Source organism: Schistocerca cancellata, chromosome 4, assembly GCF_023864275.1.
Source record: "Schistocerca cancellata isolate TAMUIC-IGC-003103 chromosome 4, iqSchCanc2.1, whole genome shotgun sequence".
Lineage (NCBI taxonomy): Eukaryota > Metazoa > Arthropoda > Insecta > Orthoptera > Acrididae > Schistocerca > Schistocerca cancellata.
In genome coordinates, this window is record NC_064629.1 from 638644206 (window position 1) to 638668395 (window position 24190).

The 24190-nt window shown below is 43.1% G+C and overlaps 1 protein-coding gene and 1 pseudogene across 1 annotated transcript in view; both read left to right on the forward strand.

The window, feature by feature from the left end:
* The window catches only part of LOC126183236 (delta(24)-sterol reductase-like), a 70761-nt gene that overhangs the window by 932 nt on the left and 45639 nt on the right, over positions 1–24190 (forward strand). Inside the window, exons 2-3 of the mRNA XM_049925027.1 lie at positions 5149–5304; positions 23374–23479. Of these exons, the coding sequence (XP_049780984.1) occupies positions 5149–5304; positions 23374–23479 (262 nt within the window). The remainder of the gene's footprint in view (positions 1–5148; positions 5305–23373; positions 23480–24190) is intronic.
* LOC126185912 (5S ribosomal RNA) lies at positions 23992–24109 on the forward strand (annotated as a pseudogene).

Consider the following 24190-nt stretch of genomic DNA (forward strand, 5'->3'; position numbering starts at 1 on the left):
CTATTGCAATTTTGGCTGTAAAACAGTTTTCAAGTGTTCAGCTGCAACAGTATTAGGAGCCGAAACACAGTTCTCCACGGAAAACCACAAGGGAAGTACCTTGCATGATAATCTGAGATACGACTGTGCCGATAATCTGGTCGCGGTAAAACTAGCTGTGATTTCTTATCTTGCTCTTCTTCACACACACGCGAGCTCGCATGTGTTGTTGAGTGTGTCTATGCGCGCACGCGCGCGCGCGTGTGTGTGTGTGTGTGTGTGTCTGTGTGTGTTTGTATTTCTGTGTGTGTGTGTGTCTGCGTGTGTTTGTATTTCTGTGTGTGTGTGTGTGTGTGTGTGTGTGTGTATGTGTGTGTGTGTGCGTGTGTGTGTGTGTGTGTGGGTGTGGAAAAAAAAGCAACATAGTTTGAAGTACAAAGCCGAACAATCCCAACCCACCCAGGCAACAGGAGGACACAATCCCTTGAATTCTCTCTTTCTTTCTTCATTATGACTGCTCCCTCTAATAAATTCAGTTGGTCCTCATTTTATACCTTCGAACCCTTTATCACAGTGGTTCCCATTTTATGCCTTCGAACCCTTTATCGCAGAGGCAGTCAACCTGGTCCTCAGCGCTCGGTAATGGGAGTTCCAGTTCTCATGGTGGGCGGCAGGTAATAGTGTTTTTAAAAATATTTTCATTAGAATTTCATAAAATTTTGATATAAATATTTACTAAGTAATTATTATTGTGTGCTTCAAATTGCTATAACTCTGCTTTACAAATTTTATAAAGTAAAATTACTTTCCTACCTTATAAATTACCAGTACTGTGGCACTGGTGCGCGGTTAGAAAATTTTTACCGCTGACAAAGATGCAAAAGTGGGTGGTAAGTAAAAAATGTTGACTACTCTGCTTTATCGGATGTGTAGTCATAGTAACAATAGTCGTGCTTGTTGGATACGTTTGCCAAGGATAGAGGCATTCTATCTACAGTATCATAAACCTTAAACAAAACATCCTAGGCAGTAATGACATAAGACTAAGCTGCATTTCCTCACAATGTACCCATGAATCTAGAAACATTTATTTGGAACAATTTGTAGGTCAGTCAAATGAGATAAATTATCATGTTTCCTATTAGCCTCATCCTCGCTTGCGCCATAGTACATGTATGTTCTGATATTGGAAAGAGAAATACAGATTTGCCGTGGAATACTGTGTCTGCGAAAAGTGAATACTTTGTTGACATCATCTCCTCATCACAAAGAACACAGCTATTCTCTTTTTCTTACAGTCGCTACATAAGTAACAGATAAAATGTACGCAAGACGCTGAAGCAGTAATTAATCCTTATTGCCACGGAAGACAAAACAGATAAAAAACTCATAAAAATATAAAACAAATGTGGCAGCAGAAAATGATAAGAGCCAACAACGAAAATGAATGAGACCAACAAACGAGTAACAACTGTGTACAACAAACACGCCAGTTGATGTCCAGTACCAATGAAAACAGAATTTGCTCCGTGGATGACCATTACGTTAAATGAAAATCTGTGGGGATGCTGTTTAACACCAAAAAGGAAACAAAAGAGGAAGCGGGAAATTCTAATCTAAAACTACTAAACTCCGTCCGAACAGGCTCCGGAAGGCGCAGCGGTACCGACCGACTGCCGAGTCATCCTCAGCTGATAGATGTCACCGGATGCGAATATGGAAGGGGCATGTGGTCAGCGCACCGCTCTCCCGGTTGTTATCAGTTTACGTGACCGGAGGCGCTACCTCTTAGTAAAGTAGCTCCTCACATTGACCTCACAAGAGATGAGTGCACCTCGATTGCCAACAGCGCTCGGCAGGCCTGGACGGTCACCCAGCCCGACAGTGCTTTACTCTGCTTATCCGACGGGAATCGGTGTTAGCACTGCGGCTAGGCCGTTGTCGGAAAATTCTAAAGTGAATGGTAATTACCCCTGCTCTGTAGGGAAAAATGGAGGGAGAAAGAGAGAGAGAGAGAAGGAGAAGGAGAAGGAGAAAAAGAGAGAGAGAGAGAGAGAGAGAGAGAGAGAGAGAGAGAGTGTGTGTGTCTTCGCGTTTCGAAGACGAAATGGAAACAGGGTTTCAAGTATAAACAAATGTTACGAAGTTTTAGGAAGACCTACGCAGAAGACTTTTGCCAACTATAATGTGATTCAAGGGGCGCTGTTAAACAGACAGAACAGGCGAGACGCTTTTAACACTTTGGATTAAAAACATTAGCTCCCAGGCTCCCAAAAAAGCGAACATAATCATGATTATGTGTAAAGTTAACTAAAACGATTTTCTAGCTTATATGAAGACAACACATGGCCAGGGGAATATATTATGTTATTTTATCCGTGTTGGATCTTGTGAACTCCACGAATTCACCACAGAAATAATGGCATGCCATGTTATAACGATAACGATATGTTATAAACTCAGCAGAAGTGTAAACACAGGATTTGACACAAATAAAATTACAAAACGAAATTGCAAACAAATATTTTATTTATCTTGTAACATTAAATATAGAATGTAGATGTCTCAGTTTCATATTGAACAAATAATGTCAGTACAGAGTCTGACTGCGGCGAGTAGCAACACAACTTGTAATGTGTGGCGCTGTTTATATTAGTGTCTACGAGCTCCGTGTGTAGTGATTACCGCTCTAACTGCAAAGGTGCCCTCACTGCGGTAAACATCTAGAGAGGAGAAATCGAGCTGCAGCTTGCCTGTGAGAACACACTGGACGTAGTCTTTGTCTATGGGATTCCAGTCACAGTCGAGCTAACCACACCGTGCCCTCAAATAAAGATATTCGTCCACTTGAATTCAGCTGTTCTCATCTGATCGGGTGAGATCATTAGCACGATGATCTCATCACAATTGATCTTCGCATAGTTCAACGTGAAAGTCTGCACCCCCACTTTAAGATATACTATTCTACAATGAACACAGCGTTGTCGGAATACATATCTTGCATTGATATTTGATGGATGAAAACAGACTTCAAGGTCTCACTCTCGAAAACAATGTCTTTTTGAGTAGTCTATGAAGGGAAGTCTTCTATTCATCCACAGCCCGTTGTACAATACGTGCACACAGAAAATGCAGCTTCCTGTAATCATTGGTGAGCCACACACGCTTAGCTGATGGTCTCGTATACGTTTCCATTTCACCCGTATTACGTCACTCTTCCAGTGACTACGGGAATGGCAGACCATAGCTGGAATATGGGCGTGGTTCTATTCCTGTGACTGTATAACAGAAAATTTCATTCATTGATGCCAGTCTTCGTCCTTCACAGAACATTCAAGTTGTCGAAATAGTTATTAGAAGTTGTTGACACGGACTACAATAAACAAAGTGACACATTACTAAGTTAGTTAGCTGCGTAGTCTATTGACCATAATTACAACCTGTCCTGTGATGTGGAAAGAATCAGTTTTGCTCTTACAGTAAACTTTCTCAGTGAAAAACGTGCCTACATGATAACCATGTACTTTTTTACATACCTTTACTTATAATTGACTATGTTGAATCACTCTTTCTTTCTTACACACTCACACACACACACACACACACACAATACTATTACACGTTCAGAAATTCTTCTACATTGTATGAATAGTTGTCAAGCATTATGACTTCAGTTTGTGTTTGAAGTTAATTTTACCATCTGTTAAATAGTTTACATCACTGCATAGGTGGTCGAAGATTGCAGTGGCTCAACACCTGACTCCTTTCTGTGCCACACTAAGGCTGAGTGATGTATAGTGTAGGTTATTTCTCTTTCTAGATATATGCTTTTATGAGTCTTTTTTTCGTTAGTTTATAGAAGTTAACACGTACGCAAAGAAAGGAATGAATTTTCTTTTATGCCTTTTCATATCAGTCCAAAAGTTTCGAGACTGGATTAATAAGCAAACGTTAAGGTGGTGGTTTTAGTGCTTCGAGTGTTCTACGTAATCCCCCCCCCTCTCCTACTTTAGTATAATACACATAACGTTCATAAAACCGTGTGAAGCTGTCAGAAAGTCATTCTTTGGGATGCTGTTCAACTCGACGTAGCTTTGGCTGGAATGTCGACTATGTCGTCAAAGCGTTGATCCCTTATGTGAATTTCTGCACTTAATCGTTTATGGTATGTCCGCATTGGCAACACCAAGTCTCATCACCTGTGATGATTTTTTCCAGAAAAGAATTGTTCGTGTTGTCCATTTCAATCAGGTCGCGGCAGGCGTCCAAGTGTCGTAGTTTTTGCTCGGGAGTCGAGGTATGTGGGGGAAATTTTGCACACGCTTCTTTCTTCTTCAAAACATTCTGGAGAATATCTTGAACAGTTGATTTAAAGATGTTGCTAGTTGAGAACTGTGACACCACGTTGACATACTGCAGCCGCACGTCCACTACTTAACACCGTCTGCTCACCAATGACTGGTCGAATGCATATCTGCTGTTTACAGTCGTTAGTTCAAGCTTCGACCGTAGTTACTGCGCAGATGTCACTTTTACGCCAGGGATAAAATGAGTTTCAGAACTTTTTCGACGGATTGTGTAGCCCTAAATATGGTAATTTGTGCAGGCATGTATCTCAGTAAATGGAAATTACATAAGCCACAGAGTAAATTCGAAGATATTGAAAGAAACTTTCAATTTTTTTAACCATTTTAACTACTGTTATTAAAAGGAAATCAACAAAGCCATCCTCTGTTGAACTGTTGAGTGGTTGTCGTGGTATGTGAGGCAACGTCTGCACAGTCTTCAAATAATGTGTCATTTGCAAAAGGCAACGTCTGCACAGTCTTCAAATAATGTGTCATTTGCAAACCGACTCCACCACCATCTCCCAAGTCAAGTCCACCCCCGAAAGCATTTCATGATCATTTTACTCTTCATATTCATCAATTTCCTCAACGTCTTCATTTTAATGACACTATCAGACAACTTATTGATACAAAATATGACTTTAAACGTTGTTATTACTAATTGCAAAATCATCAATTTCTTTATAATTACTAATAAAGATACAAAACCATATAAAATGAGATGGACGATTCTTTACAGAAACTTAAAAAAAGACTACACTGAAACGGACGCATAACTCAGATTTGTACTTCTCGAGAGACGTCCGTGGTATGCTTGTAGGTGCGGCAATGGATTTCTGATGGGCGGCCTACACAGATGTGCACGGCCCGGCCCGGCTGGCAGACCATCAGCTTCCGCAGACCCGCCTACAAGAGCCGCCTGTACTGCGTCAGCGTCAACCTCATGGATGTCGTGCGCGTCGATGAAACCAAACAGGTACGTTTCTCCACTTCTTAACTCCTGTACATAATTTTCAAAGACTGACAGCTGTTTAGGCTGTTTAGCAGGACTGACTGTGAGCGTTTTTTTTTTTGTTCCGTGGGACCAAATTAAGGAGAAGTCTCCATGGCTCCATGGTCATGGAACGAGTCAATACATGAAATTATAACACGATAGTAGAAACAGATAAAACGAAATATAAGAAACATATTCAGGCGACAAGTCGTAAGTTTAAATAAAGAAAATCAACAATGTAACACTGGAATTCGCTTAATTTTTCAGCTGTTCCAGGAGCTCCTCGACAGAATAGAAGGAGTGAGCCATGAGGAAACTCTTCAGTTTAGACTTAAAAGAGTTTGGGCTACTGATAAGATTTTTGAGTTCTTGTGGTAGCTTATTGAAAATGGATGCAGCAGAATACTGCACTCCTTTCTGCACAAGAGTCAAGGAAGTGCATTCGGTATGCAGATTTGATTTCTGCGTAGTATTAACTGAGTGAAAGCTGCTAACTCTTGGGAATAAGCTAATATTGCTAACAACAAACAACATTAAAGAAAATATATACTGTGAGGGCAATATCAGAATTCCCAGACTATTGAATAGGGGTCGACAAGAGGTTCTCGAACTTACACCACATATAGCTCGAACAGCCCGTTTTTGAGCGAAAAATATCCTTTTTGAATCAGAAGAATTACCCCAAAAAATAATACCATACGACGTAAGCGTATGAAAAAATATGCGAAGTAGACTACTTTTCGTGTTGAACTGTCACTTATTTCAGATACTGTTCTAATGGTAAATAAGGCAGCATTTAGTTTCTGAACAAGATCCTGAACATGGGCTATCCGAACGCCTAGGAACTTGAACTGTTCCGTCTCGTTTATAATATGTCCATTCTGTCTGATCAAAATATCGGTTCTTGTTGAATTGTGAGTTAGAAACTGTAAAAAATGAGTCTTACTGTGATTTAGCATCAAATTATTTTCCACAAGCCACGAACTTACTTCATGAACTACATTATTTGATAATGTTTCAATATTACACACAAGATCCTTCACTACCAAGCTGGTGTCATCAGCAAACAGAAATATTTTTGAATCACCTGTAATACTAGAAGGCATATCATTAATATAAATAAGAAACAGCAGTGGCCCCAGCACCGACCCTTGGGGAACGCCCCACTTAACAGCGCCCCATTGGGACTGAACATCACTACCACTCTCAATATTGCGGAGAATTACCTTCTGCTTTCTGTTCTTAAAGTAAGAGACGAATCAATTGTAAGCTACTCCCCTTACTCCATAATGGTCCAACTTCTGCAGTAATATTTTGTGGTCAACACAGTCAAAAGCCTTCGTTAAATCAAAGAAAACACCTAGAATTCACCCTTTTATTTAATCCGTCCAAAACCTCACAGAGAAAAGAGAATATAGCATTTTGAGTTGTTAAACCATTTCTAAAACAAAACTGTACATTTGACAGCAGATTATGTGAATTTAAATGCTCCGGTAACCTTGTATATACAACTTTCTCAATAACTTTAGCAAACACCTATGGCATAGAAATAGGTCTCAAATTGTCAACATTATCCCTGTCTCCCTTTTTATAAAGTGGCTTCACTACCGAGTACTTTAATCGGTTAGGAAACCGACCACTCCTAAAGGAAAAGTTACAGAAATGGCTAAGTACTGGGCTAACATACATAGAACAATACTTCAGTATTCTGCTAGATACCCCGTCATATCCATGAGAGTTCTTGGTCTTTAATGATTTAATTATTAACTCAATCTCCCTCTTGTCAGTATCATGGAGGAGCATTTCAGGTAACAGTCTCGGAACACTTTTTTCTAAGAGCGCTATATAATTCCCTGTTGTTCAACGACTCAAAACATTTCTCAATTGTGTAAAGAAGATGGAAAAGTTTACGTACACTGAGATGAAAAAAGTCATGGGATATCTCTTAATATCATGTCGGACCTCCTTAGTCCTGCGTAGTGCAGCAACTCGACGTTTCATGGATTCATTAAGTCGTTGGAGATCTACTGCAGAAATACTGAACCCTTTTTCCTCTATAGCCGTCCATAATCGAGAAAGTATTGCCGGTACAGGATGAACTCTCGATTATGTCCCATAAATGTGCGATGGGAATCATGTTGGACGTTCTTGGTGGTCAAATCATTCGCTCGATTTGTCCAGATTGTTCTTAAAACCAATTGCGAACAATTGTGGCCTTTTGACATGGCACATTGTCATCCATAAAAATTACATCGTTGTTTGGGAACATGAAGTCCATGAATGGTTGAAAGTGGTCTCCAAGTAGTTGAACATAACATTTTCAGTCAATGGTCGGTTTCGTTCCATGTAAACACAGTCCATACCATTATACAGCCACTACCAGCTTGCTCAGTGCCTTGTTGACAACCTGGGTCCATCACTTCCTGGAATCTGTGCCACACACGAACCTTACCATGAGCTCTTGTCATCTGAAATTGGAACTTATCTGACCTGGTCACGGTTCTCCAGTCGTCTAGGGTCCAACCGATATGGTCACGAGCCCATGAGAGGTGCTGCAGGCAATGTCGTACTGTTAGCAAAGGCACTCGCGTTGGTCGTCTGTTGCCAAAGCCCATTAACGCAAAATTACGTTGCACTGTCGTAACGGAAACGTTCGTCTTACGTCTCACATTGATTTCTGCGGTTATTTCAAGCAGTGTTGCTTGTCTGTTAGCGCTGACAACTCTACTCAAACGCCGCTGCTCTCTGTCTGCACTACTGGCCATTAAAATTGCTACACCAAGAAGAAATGCAGATGATAAAGGGGTATTTATTGGACAAATATATTATACTAGAACTGACATGTGATTACATTTTCACGCAATTTGGGTGCATAGATCCTGAGAAATCAGTACCCAGAACAACCACCTCTGGCCGTAATAACGGCCTTGATACGCCTGGGCATTGAGTCAAACAGAGCTTGGATGGCGTGTACAGGTACAGCTACCCATGCAGCTTCAACACGATACCACAGTTCATCAAGAGTAGTGACTGGCGTATTGTGACGAGCCAGTTGCTCGGCCACCATTGACCAGACGTTTTCAATTGGTGAGAGATCTGGAGAATGTGCTGGCCAGGGCAGCAGTCGAACATTTTCTGCATCCAGAAAGGCCCGTACAGGACCTGCAACATGCGGTCGTGCATTATCCTGCTGAAATGTAGGGTTTCGCAGGGATCGAATGAAGAGTAGAGCCACGGGTCGTAACACATCTGAAATGTAACGTCCACTGTTCAAAGTGCCGTCAATGCGAACAAGAGGTGACCGAGACGTGTAACAAATGGCACCCCATACCATCACGCTGGGTGATACGCCAGTATGGCGATGACGAATACACGCTTCCAACGTGCGTTCACCGCGATGTCGCCAAACACGGATGCGACCATCATGATGCTGTAAACAGAACCTGGATTCATCCGAAAAAATGACGTTTCGCCATTCGTGCACCCAGGTTCGTCGTTGAGTACACCATCGCAGGCGCTCCTGTCTGTTCAAAGTCTTAGTTTCGGTCGTGCGACCATAATATCGTCGGTAACCTTTTCACGTGGAATACTTGAATGCAAACGACAGCTCCGCTAAAGTACTGTCTTTTTATACCTCGTGTACACGATAGTGCTGCCCTCTGTATACGTGCGTATCGCTATCCCATGACTTGTGTCACCTAAGTGTATGTAAAGATGGTGGAAGAGTTTATATTATGCTGCTGACCATTAAAAATGCAGCAACAAGAAACATAGTAAATATAGAAATTTTACTTCCTGTTCATGTACAGTATAGTAGGATGAACACATGATTAAATCGATAGATGACTTGGGGTATATAGGACGCGAACTTGAGCACACAGAAATGACCGTGGTGTGTGCACAATGTAAGTCCACACAATAGGTTCGTTTGAGCAGTTACCAGACAGCGCCAGACAACAGGCTGTACTACGCATGCGCAGCTACGATGACGTAGGGAGCCCGTGCTTGGTGCTTGCTCTGCTCATACGCTTTTCGTCGCATTTCTGGTGGAATTACTTGCGTGGTGGGGCATCACATGACCATGTGCAGCCCTTCGGTATGTTGTTGAGAGGACATACAGAGTTATACTTAGAGCAATTCTACTATCATATCCCACTCCGATTAAGGATGCAAATAAGGAAGCAGTTCTTGGCATAATATCATTTCAAAATTAGACTCCACAGCTAAAGTATCACAACATTTTGCTATGGGGTGACTTTGACAGATTTTTTTTTTTAATTCGTACTCTGCGATATTGTTATGTAGTATTTCCAACAGGTTTACATCTACACAGCACTGCAGAAAGCTAGTATGATGGATTACAAATTTATTGAAAAAAAAGAAAAGAAATAGTTTCTTGTGTTGCTTACACCGGAATAAAGGACTATAAATATCATGACTATTTCAAAATGTGTAAAAAATTAACAAGGTTGTCTTTGAGGCAAAGAAACTGTACAACTGACAGCTTATATTCTACTCTAGCAATAAATATGAAGCCATGTGGGGAGTAAAAACGATAAAACAAGGTATGCTGCCAGTCTACAATTTAGCATAGAATGACATAATAAATTTAAGACGTAAACACAAATTAAGAAATAACTTCAGGCCTAGAGGATGTACTAGACAAGTGCCTTGTGATCGAAAAACACTTTCACAGAAGGCAGATTTGTAAAATTCTGCTACAGCTGTCATTATATTTGAAACAAAATATTTAGTTCAAAACTACTGACCAATTTTGCCTATTTAGTCAGCTTCAAGTAAATGTTTACGTATGTCCGTACGTATATAGCATTAAGAGATCTTACAGTGTCATAAAAGGAACAGGACATCAGAGACTACTCCAGCAGCATCGGAATTTCATAAACCATACTAAAATGTTTCATTCCGCTCTAATTGCACATTTGTATGTCCAGATGCACTCTGAAGTACCTGATATTCAGCTTTTAATGTGGTTTTCGTGCTACCAATTGGAGGTCCAGTACTGTATTCTCATGTTTGGTTCTTTATTATGGTATAATGTCATTCGTCCCAGAAAACGAAAATTTGCACTTGAAATTGAACGAAGTTGAAAGTAGCCAATAGTGCGGAATGAAACACTTCGTTTCAAATAAACTGTCTCAGCGGAAAAAAATTAATAGAAACAAATTTCTCTATAAAACAGACAGAAATAGCTTCATTAAGACATTAACGGTTGATTGATAATAACGTGGAAATAATATAAAATCAGAAAACTGAAACTACTAACTTATTTTGGTTAGTTTTTGGTTATGAGAATGTGTATTAATTCACTTGATGGCTCCCGGGCACAGAAATCTGTTTTGATTTCATTTGACGTGGTAGCTGTAAACGAAAAGACCAGCAATATTACGAAGACACGAAACATATACACGGGTCACGTGGGGAAGGGCCCCTCATTATAACTCAGCTTGCTCTCTGCATGCGCGAAATTGGCAGCTTGGGCCTGCCGGAAAAATTTTTCCGGGTCGCATCTGGCTACTTGCTGCTACTGCTCATACGGCAAACAGCCACGCTTCAAGTAGCCAGAAGCGGGAGGAAGGCACTGCTTATACGCGAATTCAGGTCTGTGCATGCGCACGAGCCTGCTGGCAACTGCTCAGACGAACCTCTTCACACCAGTCGCTGGGGCCAGATAACAGTGAAGAATCCAATGTTCAAAAATTGGTTCAAATGGCTCTGAGCACTATGGGACTTAACATGTAAGGTCATCAGTCCCCTTGAACTTAGAACTACTTAAACCTAACTAACCTAAGGACATCGCACACATCCATGCCCAAGGCAGAATTCTAACCTGCGACCGTAACAGTCGCGCGGTTCCGGACTAACGCCTAGAACCGCTCGGTCATCAGGGCCGGCAAGAATCCAATGTGGCAACGTTAGTTCTGGTATTTTCATCCAGATGTTGTACGCACTACCGGCACTTATCTGTAAAGGGGATGTGGTGCCACTCCTGCGTCCAGTGTCGTCGCTGGGCGCACCACTGTCGGCGTGTGTCTCTGCTGCTGCGTCAAGGGAAGCCGCGACAGTGTGACTGGGCTGCTCCAGATGTTGTTGCATTGTCCATGTAGATACTTGTCTTGCTGCAAACTAGCCCAATTCCTGACCCAAGGTGCATGATGTGACTATAAAATCCTGCACGGCCGAGTGAACAATGTGTGTCCTTTCGAGCGCTAGTCGTATGATGATGTTAACATCCTGGATGGTGTAGTGTATAGCCCTCCTAAAACCATCGGTTCCTTATTCGCATAACGGTCGTCAGATACCGACAAACGCGAGCAGCAACATCGCGGAAAGATAACTTTCAGTCTTGACAGGCAGATGTCGCATTCCAGCACGTGCTGGTAGACATTCCTGCTTCTTACACGACGTGTACCACGACCTTCTCACAAACAATTAACATTCAACTACGATTTCCTGAATGAGATACCAGCCGTGAAATTTTTCATTGTGTAGAGAATGCAGATGCCGTTATTTTGTGCAGTTATGTTGAAATTATTATTACTTCATATCACGAAAATTTTATGTTTATTGCATGCCAGCTTTATAGAGCTGAAATTGTAATGGCCAGCAGAGTGCAAATTGTGATGATTCAGTTGTCTGTACAGGTCCTTCTCTCACCTTCCCTCTCGAAGGGGTCCGAATTAATAGTGCTTTAGTGACATACTTGTATCCTTCTTTTTCTTGTGCCTGTGTCCCATATATGCGCAGGACCGGCATGGTTGTTCACGGATTTCGCGTGGTTACTCCCGGGACGGAATGTGTGTACTCCAGCTGTCCGCGTATAGTGTTATTCATGTGAAAGTGTGCGAAAGTTTTCTAAATTATTGCGAATCGTGTAACTCAGGTGGGTTTTAGGAACGAGGCCGCTATTCACCTAGTTGGATGTGGGAAATGGCCTATAAACCATATCTATTCTGGGCGGCACATCGACCCACGTTCAATGACACGCCATGCGGATTCGATCCGGGGCAGGCTCACCATCTCGTCCCCGAAACGGCGCTTTAGCATGCGAGGGAGGGTCTGGCGAGATGTTTGTAATAATATCGTGAAAAAACAAATTATTTTGCATACAGTACCTGCCTTGTTATCAAAGTGGAGCGTTTCGAGTAATCCGGTCTTCCGTTCCCTGAAACCCCAAAGATGTTCAGTAGAAAAGGGGACTGACTTGTTTTGCAGTCACTCAAGACACGAAATTTCCGTTTAAGTAGGTGTGTTTTCTTGAATCATATGCTAACTGATTAAAGAGAATCAGTCCCCTAATAGCATGTAAAACACCAAATACACACACGCGCCGGCCGGTGTGGCCGTGCGGTTCTAGGCGCTTCAGTTTGGAACCGCGTGACCGCTACGGTCGCAGGTTCGAATCCTGCCTCGGGCATGGATGTGTGTGATGTCCTTAGGTTAGTTAGGTTTAAGTTGTTCTAAGTTCTAGGGGACTGATGACCTCAGATGTTGAGTCCCATAGTGCTCAGAGCCATTTGAGCCACACACACGCATACACGTAGACAACACACAACACACGAACTTGATGATCAATAAAGAAAAACAGTCATCTTTGATTCCACTATAAACGTAATCATATGAAACAGTATGGGATGTTATTTTTATCGCATAGCGGTCTCTGTGCCGGAAATTAGAATTTACGTGGTGAAGAAAAATTCGAGCACTCGGACTTCGCAGCTCGATTCCTCACGTACTAGCAATACAAAAATGTCTCTCATAAAATTTCGTCCGGCTCGTATTTCCAGCAGTACATGGATATTAATGATTGGCAATCTGGCAACACTACAATCACATGTATAGTAACTACCTCTAGCAGCGTATAGGAGTAATACTGTGCAGTTGATGCAGTCGCTGGCGTTTTGGGTTGGCATGCGGGAGGTCGAGGGTTCGATTTTGGCTTGTGGCATACTTGTTTGTATTTGCTAAATGTAGACTGGCATGGTACGGTATCTGGCGTCATAATGTTCACACAGGGATTACAGTCGGCCTTTCACAAAACATTTTTACTTGCGTACTTCGAACACATAAATGGAAGTACAGTTGTTTCCATTGGTCAATTTTTAAAGAAGCCTTTTGCACGTCGTGGACGTGAATTGTCTTGCACCACTTCATCTACTAGATTCCAAACCTGTTTTCTGTGTACATCCCCCCCCCCCTCCCCCAGTGGTCCCGTAGATTAGTGCCAACTATTATTCTTGCCACGTTCAGGTACATTACACTTCGTTAGGGTTTTACGTCACAAGTATAGCTAGCAACGTACTTTGCAAATAATTTCCAAACTCGGTTACCATTTTCAAGTATTACCACCATGAAACAATTAATTATGCCTTTCAACACTGAGACTGATAAGTGCACGCTGTTTAGTAAGTATCGCCATACGTTACTATTATTATTATTATCATCGATGGAAATGTGGAAACATAACGTTCATTGCTGTTAGGAACAGCGTGACTCGAAAACGAACATTTCACAATTGGCAGTGTCAGGATGAGACATGCAAGACAAAAGTTGTAAGAGAGATGATGCGCGTTAGGTGGAAAAGCCCGCTGGATTAATGATGTGTTTATACTGTATGAGTTGTTCACCAGACAGGGACTAGTTGCTAGCGGAGTAACGCGTCCATGACAGACTCCATGTACATTCGTACACATCGCATTTTCTTCTTGTATTGTTCCAAATAGTGTGGCAGACGTTTGGCATACACAAACGATGAATATGTGGATATGCTTCTGGACTTTGGTGCATCTGATAACCAGGCTGGTGTCGCCGCTCGAGAATATGCTGCTAGATATCCTGGTGGATATGTCACCGAGATAGAAATCTGTTTTGTCGTCTTCGGGAGACAGGTTCTCTTTTCCACCATCGTGCGACAGAGGTCGTCCACGGACACGCCGTACTCCAGCTACTGATGAAGCTATTCTGGAGGTCATATGCTAAGAATCCCAGCGAAGTACACGTGTCGTGGCAAGACAGCTGCGTGTTTCGTAACGCACGGTCGTTGACGTGCTGCAAGAGCGTGGGCTGGACCCCTATCATTATTCTTTAACGCAACACCTACATCCTGCAGACCGCCGTCTGCAGATGCAGTTCTGTGAGTTGTTCCAACAACAACAGGAAGCCAACGACGACTTCATAAACACTGTAATACGGCCGCATCTAGCGCGTTCACTCGTGAGGTTGTCTGCAATATGCACAATGCCCACCATTGAAGTGATGTTAACCCGCACGCCACTCGCGACTATGGATATCAAGTTCACTTTGGCATCAAAGTCTGGGCCACAATATTGAGAGGCAGGAGTTTGGGTTCCTACTCGTTCAGTGACCGGTTGCCTACACAGAGATAATACGCATTCCTCCAAACTATTTGCCTGACGCACTCGAAGATGTTCCACTTTATTTTCGATAGAGGTTACGATACCAACGAGATGGTGTACCTCCACACTTTGGAATTAATGTGCGACGGTATTTAAACAGAATATTTCCAGGGAAACAGCTCGGACGGGGAGGTCCAATTGCAGGGCCTTCACGTTCACCTGACGTAAATTTCCTGGATTTCTTCCTTTGGGGACACTCCGCCGACAAATGTGGAAGAACTGATGGCGCGTGTTCATGCTGCTCTTGTATCTGTGGATGCATCCATGTTGCGAAGAGTCCAGAGCTTTACGATCCAGACGGCCGCGCAATGTTTGGACGTGCAGGAGGTTCACTTTGATCATCTGCTATGAGGACAACGTATTCTTTTGTAAAAGTCATGGTGTCATTAATATGGAAATTATTATTGTCACTGGTTACTGATGTGTTACATCTGAGCGGACGTACTGCATACAGTATAAATGACAAGTAGTTATCAAGCTATTTAACTGTGCAGTCATCTTTAGCATCTCGAAATTGATAGTGTTTTTATAGTTATTCTGTTCTATGATAGGCCATTTGTTTCAGCTGTCTATCTATGACTTGCCTTACCACATTTTTGTTATGATAATCTTTGCAAAACACTGTACTTTGTAAATGTCGGATACGTGTGACTTAAGGAACGGTGTATACTACAATATTATAAGGCAGAATGACATTGGCAAATAAAAACAAATACCCCTCGATCCAGAATCGATGCCTTGACTTCCTGCATACAAACCCAAATTGCTATTCACTGCACGGACTGCACAGCACTACTCCTATCTTCTGACACAAGTAGTTACCCTATTTGCGATTATAGTGTTGACAGATTACCAATCAAGTGTTGAGTGATCGTGACATACGCTTATGGACGAGAACTGTGACGAGAAATAAGAGGACGACAGGCGCGAAAGTCACTGCAGAAGCGAATATCGCAATCACGACCCTTGTCAGCACCAAAGCAACACGAAGGGAGTTCCATAAGCAGGGAACTGCAGGACGATCGAGACCATGGCAGTCTTACTGTTACAGTGATTCCGCGAAAATTCTTAACAAAAATGGCTGAAAGTGACGTTGTGATTCAATTTTCAGTACTAAGAGTGAGGTCGCGAGTACTTAATTTCAGAGACAGCTACTCAAATACGATCGCCCGGATGTAGGCGAAACTGTGATGCAAATGCCCGTAACGGGAAAACGTGGTAAGAAGCCATAAAACGTGACCTATGGAACAATCGAAGAAAGTAATTTGCTGGGATAAGCCTTGTTTCACTCTGTTTCCAAATTATGCCCGAGTTTTCGTCTCAAGAATGAAACATGGCGGGGGTTCGGTGATAATTTGGGTATCCATATCGTGGTATTCCATGGGCTCCATGGTTCTTTAAAGATCATAATACTGCGAAAGACTGTGTTATCAGGTCAGGACAGGTTTTGTGAGCACGAGGATCAATAGTCACATTTCCCCTGGCCACCACAGTGACCAGATCTCAATATTATTGAGTCTTTGAGATTTACTTTGGAGAGAAGGTTTCGAGGTCGCTGTCTGCCTCCATCATCGTTATCTGAAATTGCCGCAATATTAGTATAAGATTAGCTTGAAAACCATACAGCAACTGTGTTTATCCATTTCAAGACGACAGAAAGCTGTGTTGAGTGCCAACGGGTCTCCTACACCGTGTTAGGCGTTGGTAATGTGTGTTTTTGGTCTTTCTATATTTTTGTCCGCTCCTTGTACATTAAATTAGTTGAAGCGACGCAGGTTTTAGCCGCAGTCCAGACGGTAGCATTATGTCAGAATTGTTTGCAACTATGGAGTGGATCCTATACGAGCATAATATGTGTTACTGTTCTTGAACGCGGCTATACTCTCACGGAGTCATCGCATTATATGCAACCATTAGTGAAGTCGATGTACTAGCCTTCAGTGTTAGAAAGATCTATCCGTTATCAAATATCGATAAATGTTTCATTCTCCGTCACAGTCTAATTGTCTCTCAGTACTGACTGGCTAGTCCCGTTAAGATTACGTGACTGTTCATTCTCCCGACGCTTGGCTGCTACATAATACCTGCAAGACGGTTGATGGTGGTACTTGCATTGTCATTTGTACAACACCAACTGGGAAACGTCAAGAGAGCCTTATATCTATTTTAAGTTGAGAGGAAAACGATCGAGACCATGGCAGTTTTACTGTTACAGTGATTCCGTGAAAATTCGTAACAAAAGTGGCTGAAAGTGACGTTGTGATTCAATTTTCAGTACTAAGAGTGAGGTCGCGAGTATTTAATTTCAGGGACAGCTACTCAAATACGATCGTCCGGATGTAGGCGAAACTGTGAACAAGTAAAGTTAAAACTGAAAGCTCCTGCTTGGCAACGCTTGGTGACAGTGGAAGCAGGCTGTACCTCGCGACAGAAACGTGATGCTGCGCCGTGCGGTGCCAGCGAGTGCTGGACCTTCTCCGCTGGCCACTGCCACTGCCACTGTATGTGGCGTCAGCGGTTTCGTCGGAGTGGACTGTAGCAACAATGCGAATTGTGGCGCACGGCTCTGCTGATGCGGCTGGTGACTTGCTCCGCGGGATGGTGACTTCTATAGCCGTTGTCTGAGACCGGTAATTGAAAAACAGCATGGAGGGGAAGCAAGATGTAACAAACAGGCCCAGGGCGGACAGAACGCGTCAGAAAATGGTAAACATTATTGACGGTGAGCTCCTTGATCTAAAAATATGGCTAAGGTAGTCGGCAGTGAGAAAAAAGTAGTCTTGTGTATGGGGGGATTACAAAAACATCAGCGGAAAAATTAAAGCCTGGAAGCCGAACACTTCCTAAAGCAAATATATAAAATGAAAATAAATTTATTGTTAAAACAAATGCAAAATATGATAATGCAAAATTAATTGATAACGCTAAACTTCAACAGTTCCAGAATTCCTCTTGGAAAGCCTCTCTTAACAACGTGCTGCTGACTCGTAGGCACAGCAAACGTAAGGTGATCATGTACGATAAAAATTCAGAAGGAAAATGCGAAAAGGGTAATTTGGTCTCGTTCTTTCCTCCAGAAGCTAAGACTGGATCAGAAAAGAACAAATAATAGAATTTTTCTAACAGATTAATCCATTTTCACAAGACTATATGCACCAATGAAGATAGGAGTAACTTTCAACTTACGCACCAAAAGTAAAAGTTTGTCTTGGCAATTCGTGTAGTTTCCGGCAGATGCCTCTCTAGTATAGCTAGCTCGCTCGATCACTCTTCATTATCCAATGTGTCGAAAACAGCAACAATCGTCATTACACGTTCTCCGTTTCAAAGGGTTCAATTCCGTTACAACTGTGTGGCGCGAATTTCGTAGAGTTTACGGTGCTGCTCCTGCTCATGTGTGGATCTGTCATTACAAGTGTATGCACCATTGGCCTGATGTCACGGTATGTGAACTTTTTGTGGGGGATTGTGAAAGACTCTGTTCATGTGTCTTCTATTACAAGAACTTTCGGTGGACTATGACTGGCCGGCCGAGGTGGCCGAGCGGTTCTAGGCGCTCCAGTCTGGAATCGCGCGACCATCAGTTCCGCTACGGTCGCAGGTTCGAATCCTGCCTCGGGCATGGATGTGTGTGATGTCCTTAGGTTAGTTAGGTTTGAGTAGTTCTAAGTTCTAGGGGACTGATGACCTCAGAAGTTAAGCCCCATAGTGCTCAGAGTCATTTTTTGGACTGTGACTGCAGTGAATGCAACAACTTCGGACATGCTCGCGGAAGCATGGAACGTATGTGACTATCGTTTCGACGTTTGTCGAGCGAACGGTGGAGGCTACAGTGAGAATTTCTAAAGATAAATGAGAACTTCGACCTTACGACCTTACGTAATTGTAAAAGGTACCCCAAGGTTGCATGTTCATGCACAGAAAAACATACCCTCTTAAAGATGGATGTTTTTTTTGAAAATAACAACTTTGTAGTCGTAACTCTTCAGGATTTCCCGGCGAGATCTTGACATGTGAAATGATCGGGTCTACTTCCGGATGTTTGTGTCGCTCTGGCACAATATTTCGGCCACGTAACTCGTTGCCTTCTTCAGGTGCTACCTGAGTCTCAGGTAGCACCTGAAGAAGGCAACGAGTTACGTTGCCGAAATATTGTACCAGAGCGACACAAACATCCGACAGTAGACCCGATTATTTCACAACTTTGTAGTCCTTTGCGTAGACTAACAAACATCTCAGGTTTCTATCTTCATTTATGTAGAAGATATACTTTGTGATACTGGATGAATATATTTGGAGCGTGCTCTATAATTCTGGCACAATGTTCTACAACTATGGCACATTGTCAGGAATATATAACATTTCGAATACCCTGCAGTTCATCTCGTTGTGGGGGTATGACCTTGTAAATAAGCAGATGATGTATGTTGGCTTCAAAGACATATCAGTAAAAGATTGAGTAGGATGACTTTTTGATCCGTCTGGAGACGTCGTCTGCGGAAAGTACTTATTGTTTGCAGACGAAAATTGCTCTTCCGTTGAAAAAAATTAGAAAAGCTATAAGAGAGGTTCAGGCACTTTGGCGGAGTAATGTCATTCACAACCGAACGATAAAAATGACTGGAGACTGCATACCATCTACTTAAACTGGAAACATGCATTGCACCTTGGAAAAGGGAGCAGTAGCATTTGGTCAAAAGAAAGTATGGTTCAAATGGCTCTGAGCACTATGCGACTTAACTTCTGAGGTCATCAGTCGCCTAGAACTTAGAAAGAATTAAACCTAACTAACCTAAGGACATCACACACATCCATGCCCGAGGCAGGATTCGAACCTGCGACCGTAGCGGTCGCTCGGCTCCAGACTGTAGCGCCAGAACCGCACGGCTACTTCGGCCGGCAAAGAAAGTATGAAAATCCAATACAACGAGGTGTTATTCACAAGGGTTAAAAACAGAAAACACAACGGATAATGCAGTACAAGCAAGTCGTTCCAACTCATGGCTGAATAGCATTTGAGCGTCAGCACAGGTGGGCGCGCCTGCTGTCTTCATATATAAACTGAAGCGCCAAAGCAACTCATATAGGCGTGCGTATTTAAGTACAGAGATATGTAAAGAGGAAGAATACGGCGCTGCTGTCAGCAACGAAGCGTCTGGCGCAGTTGTTAGATCGGTTACTCTTGCTACAGTGGCAGGTTATCAAAATTTAAGAGAGTTTGAACGTATTCTTATAGCCGGCGTACGAGCGATTGGACATAGCATCCCCGAGGTAGCGATGAAATGGGGATTTTTCCGTACGACCATTTCACGAGTGTACCGTGAATATCAGGAATCCGGTAAAACATCAAATCTCCGACATCGCTGCGGCCGGAAAAAGATCCTGCAAGAACGGGACCAACGAAGACTGAAGAGAATCGTTCAAAGTGAAAGAAGTGCAACCCTTCCGCAAATTGCTGCAGATTTAAATGCTGGGCCATCAGCATGTGTCAGCGTGTGAAACATTCAAAGGAACATCATCGACATGGGCTTTCGGAGCCGAAGGCCCACTTGTTTACCCTTGATGACTGCACGACACAAAACTTTACGCCTCGCCTGCACCCGCCAACGCCGACATTGGACTGTTGATGACTGGAAACATATTGCCTAGTTGAACAAGTCTCGTTTCAAATTGTATCAAGCGAATGAGCGTGTACGGGTATGGAGACAACCTCATGAATGCATGGACCCTGCATGACAGCAGGGGACTGTTCAACCTGGTGGAGGCTCTGTAATGGTGTGATCACCTGCATCCATTCATGTCCATTGTGCATTCCGACAGACTTGGGCAATTCCAGCAGGACAACGCGACACCCCACACGTCCCGAATTGCTACACAGTGGCTCCAGAAACATTATTCTGAGTATAAAGACTTCCGCTGGCCACCAAACTCAGAGATGAACATTATTGAGCATACGTGGGATGCCTTGCAAATTGCTGTTCAGAAGAGATTTCCACCCCGTCGTACTCTGACGGATTTATGGAGAGCCCTGCAGGACTCATGGTGTCAATTCCCTCCAGCACTACTTCAGACATTAGTCGAGTCCATGCCACGTCGTGTGGTGGCACTTCTGCAGACTGGGAGGGGTGGGGAGAGAGGGGGTGGCTGCACGATATTAGGCAGGTGTACCAGTTTCTTTGGTTCTTCAGTGTACTGTCCATAGAAGAACACAAAGCGTTTAAAAATATGTCAGATAAATTGTATGAGGAATCAGAGGTCATGTATGAAATTCGCAAACTAGGTAAGGAAATGAAGATCGATAGTTTATACTTACAGGCGCGATATACAAAATGTGGAAAAATACCTGCTGCGCAAATCATCTGACAGGGCCGGAAACCGACGACTGCTTAAATCATATTTAAGAAGCTGGGTTATCATCTCACTATATCTCTAACTCAGCGACACCATAGACGGGAACGTAGAGCAGTTTAAAAATAGCAATCATCTTGGTGCAAGGAAGCCACTAATCTATGTCAAAGGCTTGAATGACAAGTTCCACTATGGTATAACCCAAAGCAGTTCAAAGCAACATTGCCACGCGGGATTAGCCGAGCGGTCTGACGCGCTGCAGTCATGGACTGTGCGGCTGATCCCGGCGGAGGTTCGAGTCCTCCCTCGGGCATGGGTGTGTGTGTTTGTCCTTAGGATAATCTAGATGAAGTAGTGTGTAAGCTTAGGGACTGATGACCTTAGCAGTTAAGTCCCATAAGATTTCACACACATTTTCAAAGCAACATTGCAGGAAACCATAATGCAACTATAGATGGAAGAGGCAAATAGAAGTGAGAAATCTTCAGTATATGAAGGATGTGAAACATTCCTGTCCAAATCATACACCGCAAGGCACCTAATGGTGTTTGGTGGAGGGTACTTCTGGTACCACTAACTGATCCACTCCTACCCGGCGCGTGGGAAAAACGATTGTCAGCAAGCCTCTTATTAGCTCTAATTTCTCGAATTTTCTCGTCGTGGTCATTACGCGAGATGTATGTGGCAAGAAGTATGTGGGATGAAGTCCGACTCTTCCCGGAAATTGCTCTCTCGAGATTTCAATAGTAGACCCGGCCGTGATGCACAACGCCTCTCTTGTAACGTCTGCCAGTGGAGTTTGTTTATCATCTTGGTAACGCTCTCGCGCCGACTAAACGATTCCTTGACGAAACGCGCAAGTCTTCGATGGACCTTCTCTGTCTCTCATGTCAGCCCTTGGTTAATAGTACTCATGAATCGGTCGAACAATCTCCTTATAAGCCACTTGCTTCGTGGATGAGATACATGTCCTTAAGCCTCATGCTATGAATCTCAGCCTGGCACCTGCTGTTCCCATTATTTGTCTCTTGTGGTCAAAGCACTTAAAAAGGAATGCTAGAATACGCCATGTGAGGATATGCGCTGTATGCAGCTGACGTTAATGATGATCGGCAGCATCTGAATCGCAATGGAGGACCTGACGTTGTGGAGGTATTGCAGTGTGAGATAGCATGGCAAATCCTGGTTAATACCGACGACGGCATTTCAAGAAAGGTTTGAGCAGCGCCAACACTTTATGAGTCAACTTCCATCCGCTATACCACGGGAAGTTGTAGCTGAGGGCGGATAAACAACGCAGCGAATAACTGCGACAGAGGTGAACACAGTACGATTGGCGATCATGAGAGTAAAAGACGTTTTTCGATGCGGCGAGGTTTTCTCATGAAAGTTCGGTCATCAGCTTTTACCTCCGAATGCGGAAGTGTTTTGTTGACAGTTATCTATATGTGAGGAAAAAAAATCGCCGTAATAAAATAAAAGAAATGAGTTTGCACGGGAAGATTTAAGTGATCGTGTTTCTCACGTGCTATTCGAGAGTGGAACGCTAGGAAAGTAATAGGAAGGCGTTAAGAATGTATTCGCAAACTGGGACTACGATTGTATCACAGCTATACGACTTAATAGTAACATATGAAAATTTGTTCCGGATCGGTACCCGAAACTGGATATCTCGCTTTAAGCGAGTGGTCGCCTTAACTGCTTCGACTATCCGAGCACGCTTCCAGGGCTGACTCTAACCTCCATATGTCCTAGTGGCTATCTCCCACAGTGTTCGCACACAAATCGTGTAATGTCCGCATAGGGAGAGACTTTAGTTTGCTCGTCAGACTGCCTTGCTTGACATTAAACACAGAAGTGCATGTCCGAATGAGCATTGCATCGAACTATACAGACACTGTAAAATAGAAACACTGCACAACTGTACTGAATTTGAAGGTGGTTTGATGAACCATATAGCAAGCACTTAAGTGTGTGTTGCAGAGAACTTATGAAGATGTATATGACAGACTGTAGCGCCTAGAACCGCTCGGCCACTCCGGTCGGCCAACTTCACACACTCGAACTAAGTTTTGTAGAAGGGCTGTAATTAAAAGTAAAGGGCAACAGATAATTTACATATGTGTTGTTTTTAATAAATTTCTGAATGAAAATGAGTAATATTTGGGAATGTTGGGAATGTTGCTTTGAATATGTTATACGCTGACGGATAAGCTGAATGAGCTCATGATGGACGTGGAAATACTGAAGAGAGTGTGGTGTTGTGCAGACGGTGCTGGTGGAGCCGATGGTGAGCATGGGGCAGCTGACGGCACTGCTGCTCTCCTCCGGCTGGACCATCCCTGTTGTCCCGGAACTCGACGACCTCACAGTTGGTAAGCCTGTCCTCAACTCATATTTTATCGCGTTTACTTAAGCTTTACACGGATTCTGTATCGTGGGCTATGGAAACGAACAGAGCCTCGTGTATGCTGAATTCGCCAGACCATATGTGGCACTTTGGTGAGAAAGTAAAGGTCGTGAAACAAGTTTCCGAAAAAATAAATGATAATTTACTGAATGACATTTGTTCCTATTGTGTGAGCCAATTACGAACGTGGTACAGATTTGACAGTAGGGAAAAAAGGCTGCAGTTTTACACTTTTCGACGTCGAGGTTTGGGATTCGGTGGTGAATTGCGAAGTGAAGGTAGAATGCGGATTGTGATCTGGAATGCTATTAGAGACACGTTTAAAAGTCTGTGAAATATCCAGTGGACTCGAGAAAATTGTTTTATTACGAACCGCAAAGGTAGATCAGTGTTTTTCATAATGAAGATGTTGATTAACACTGTGTGATCTATCTAGTGGACACGCCCAGTAATAAACAACTGCTCAAATGACTTGCTGCCAACGGCTTTGACGCAGAGGTTACACCGGTTCCCGTCAGATCACCGAAGTTAAGCGCTGTCGGGCTGGGCTAGCACTTGGATGGGTGACCATCCGGTCTGCCGAGCGCTGTTGGCAAGCGGGGTCCACTCAGCCCTTGTGAGGCAAACTGAGGAGCTACTTGATTGAGAAGTAGCGGCTCCGGTCTCGGAAACTGAC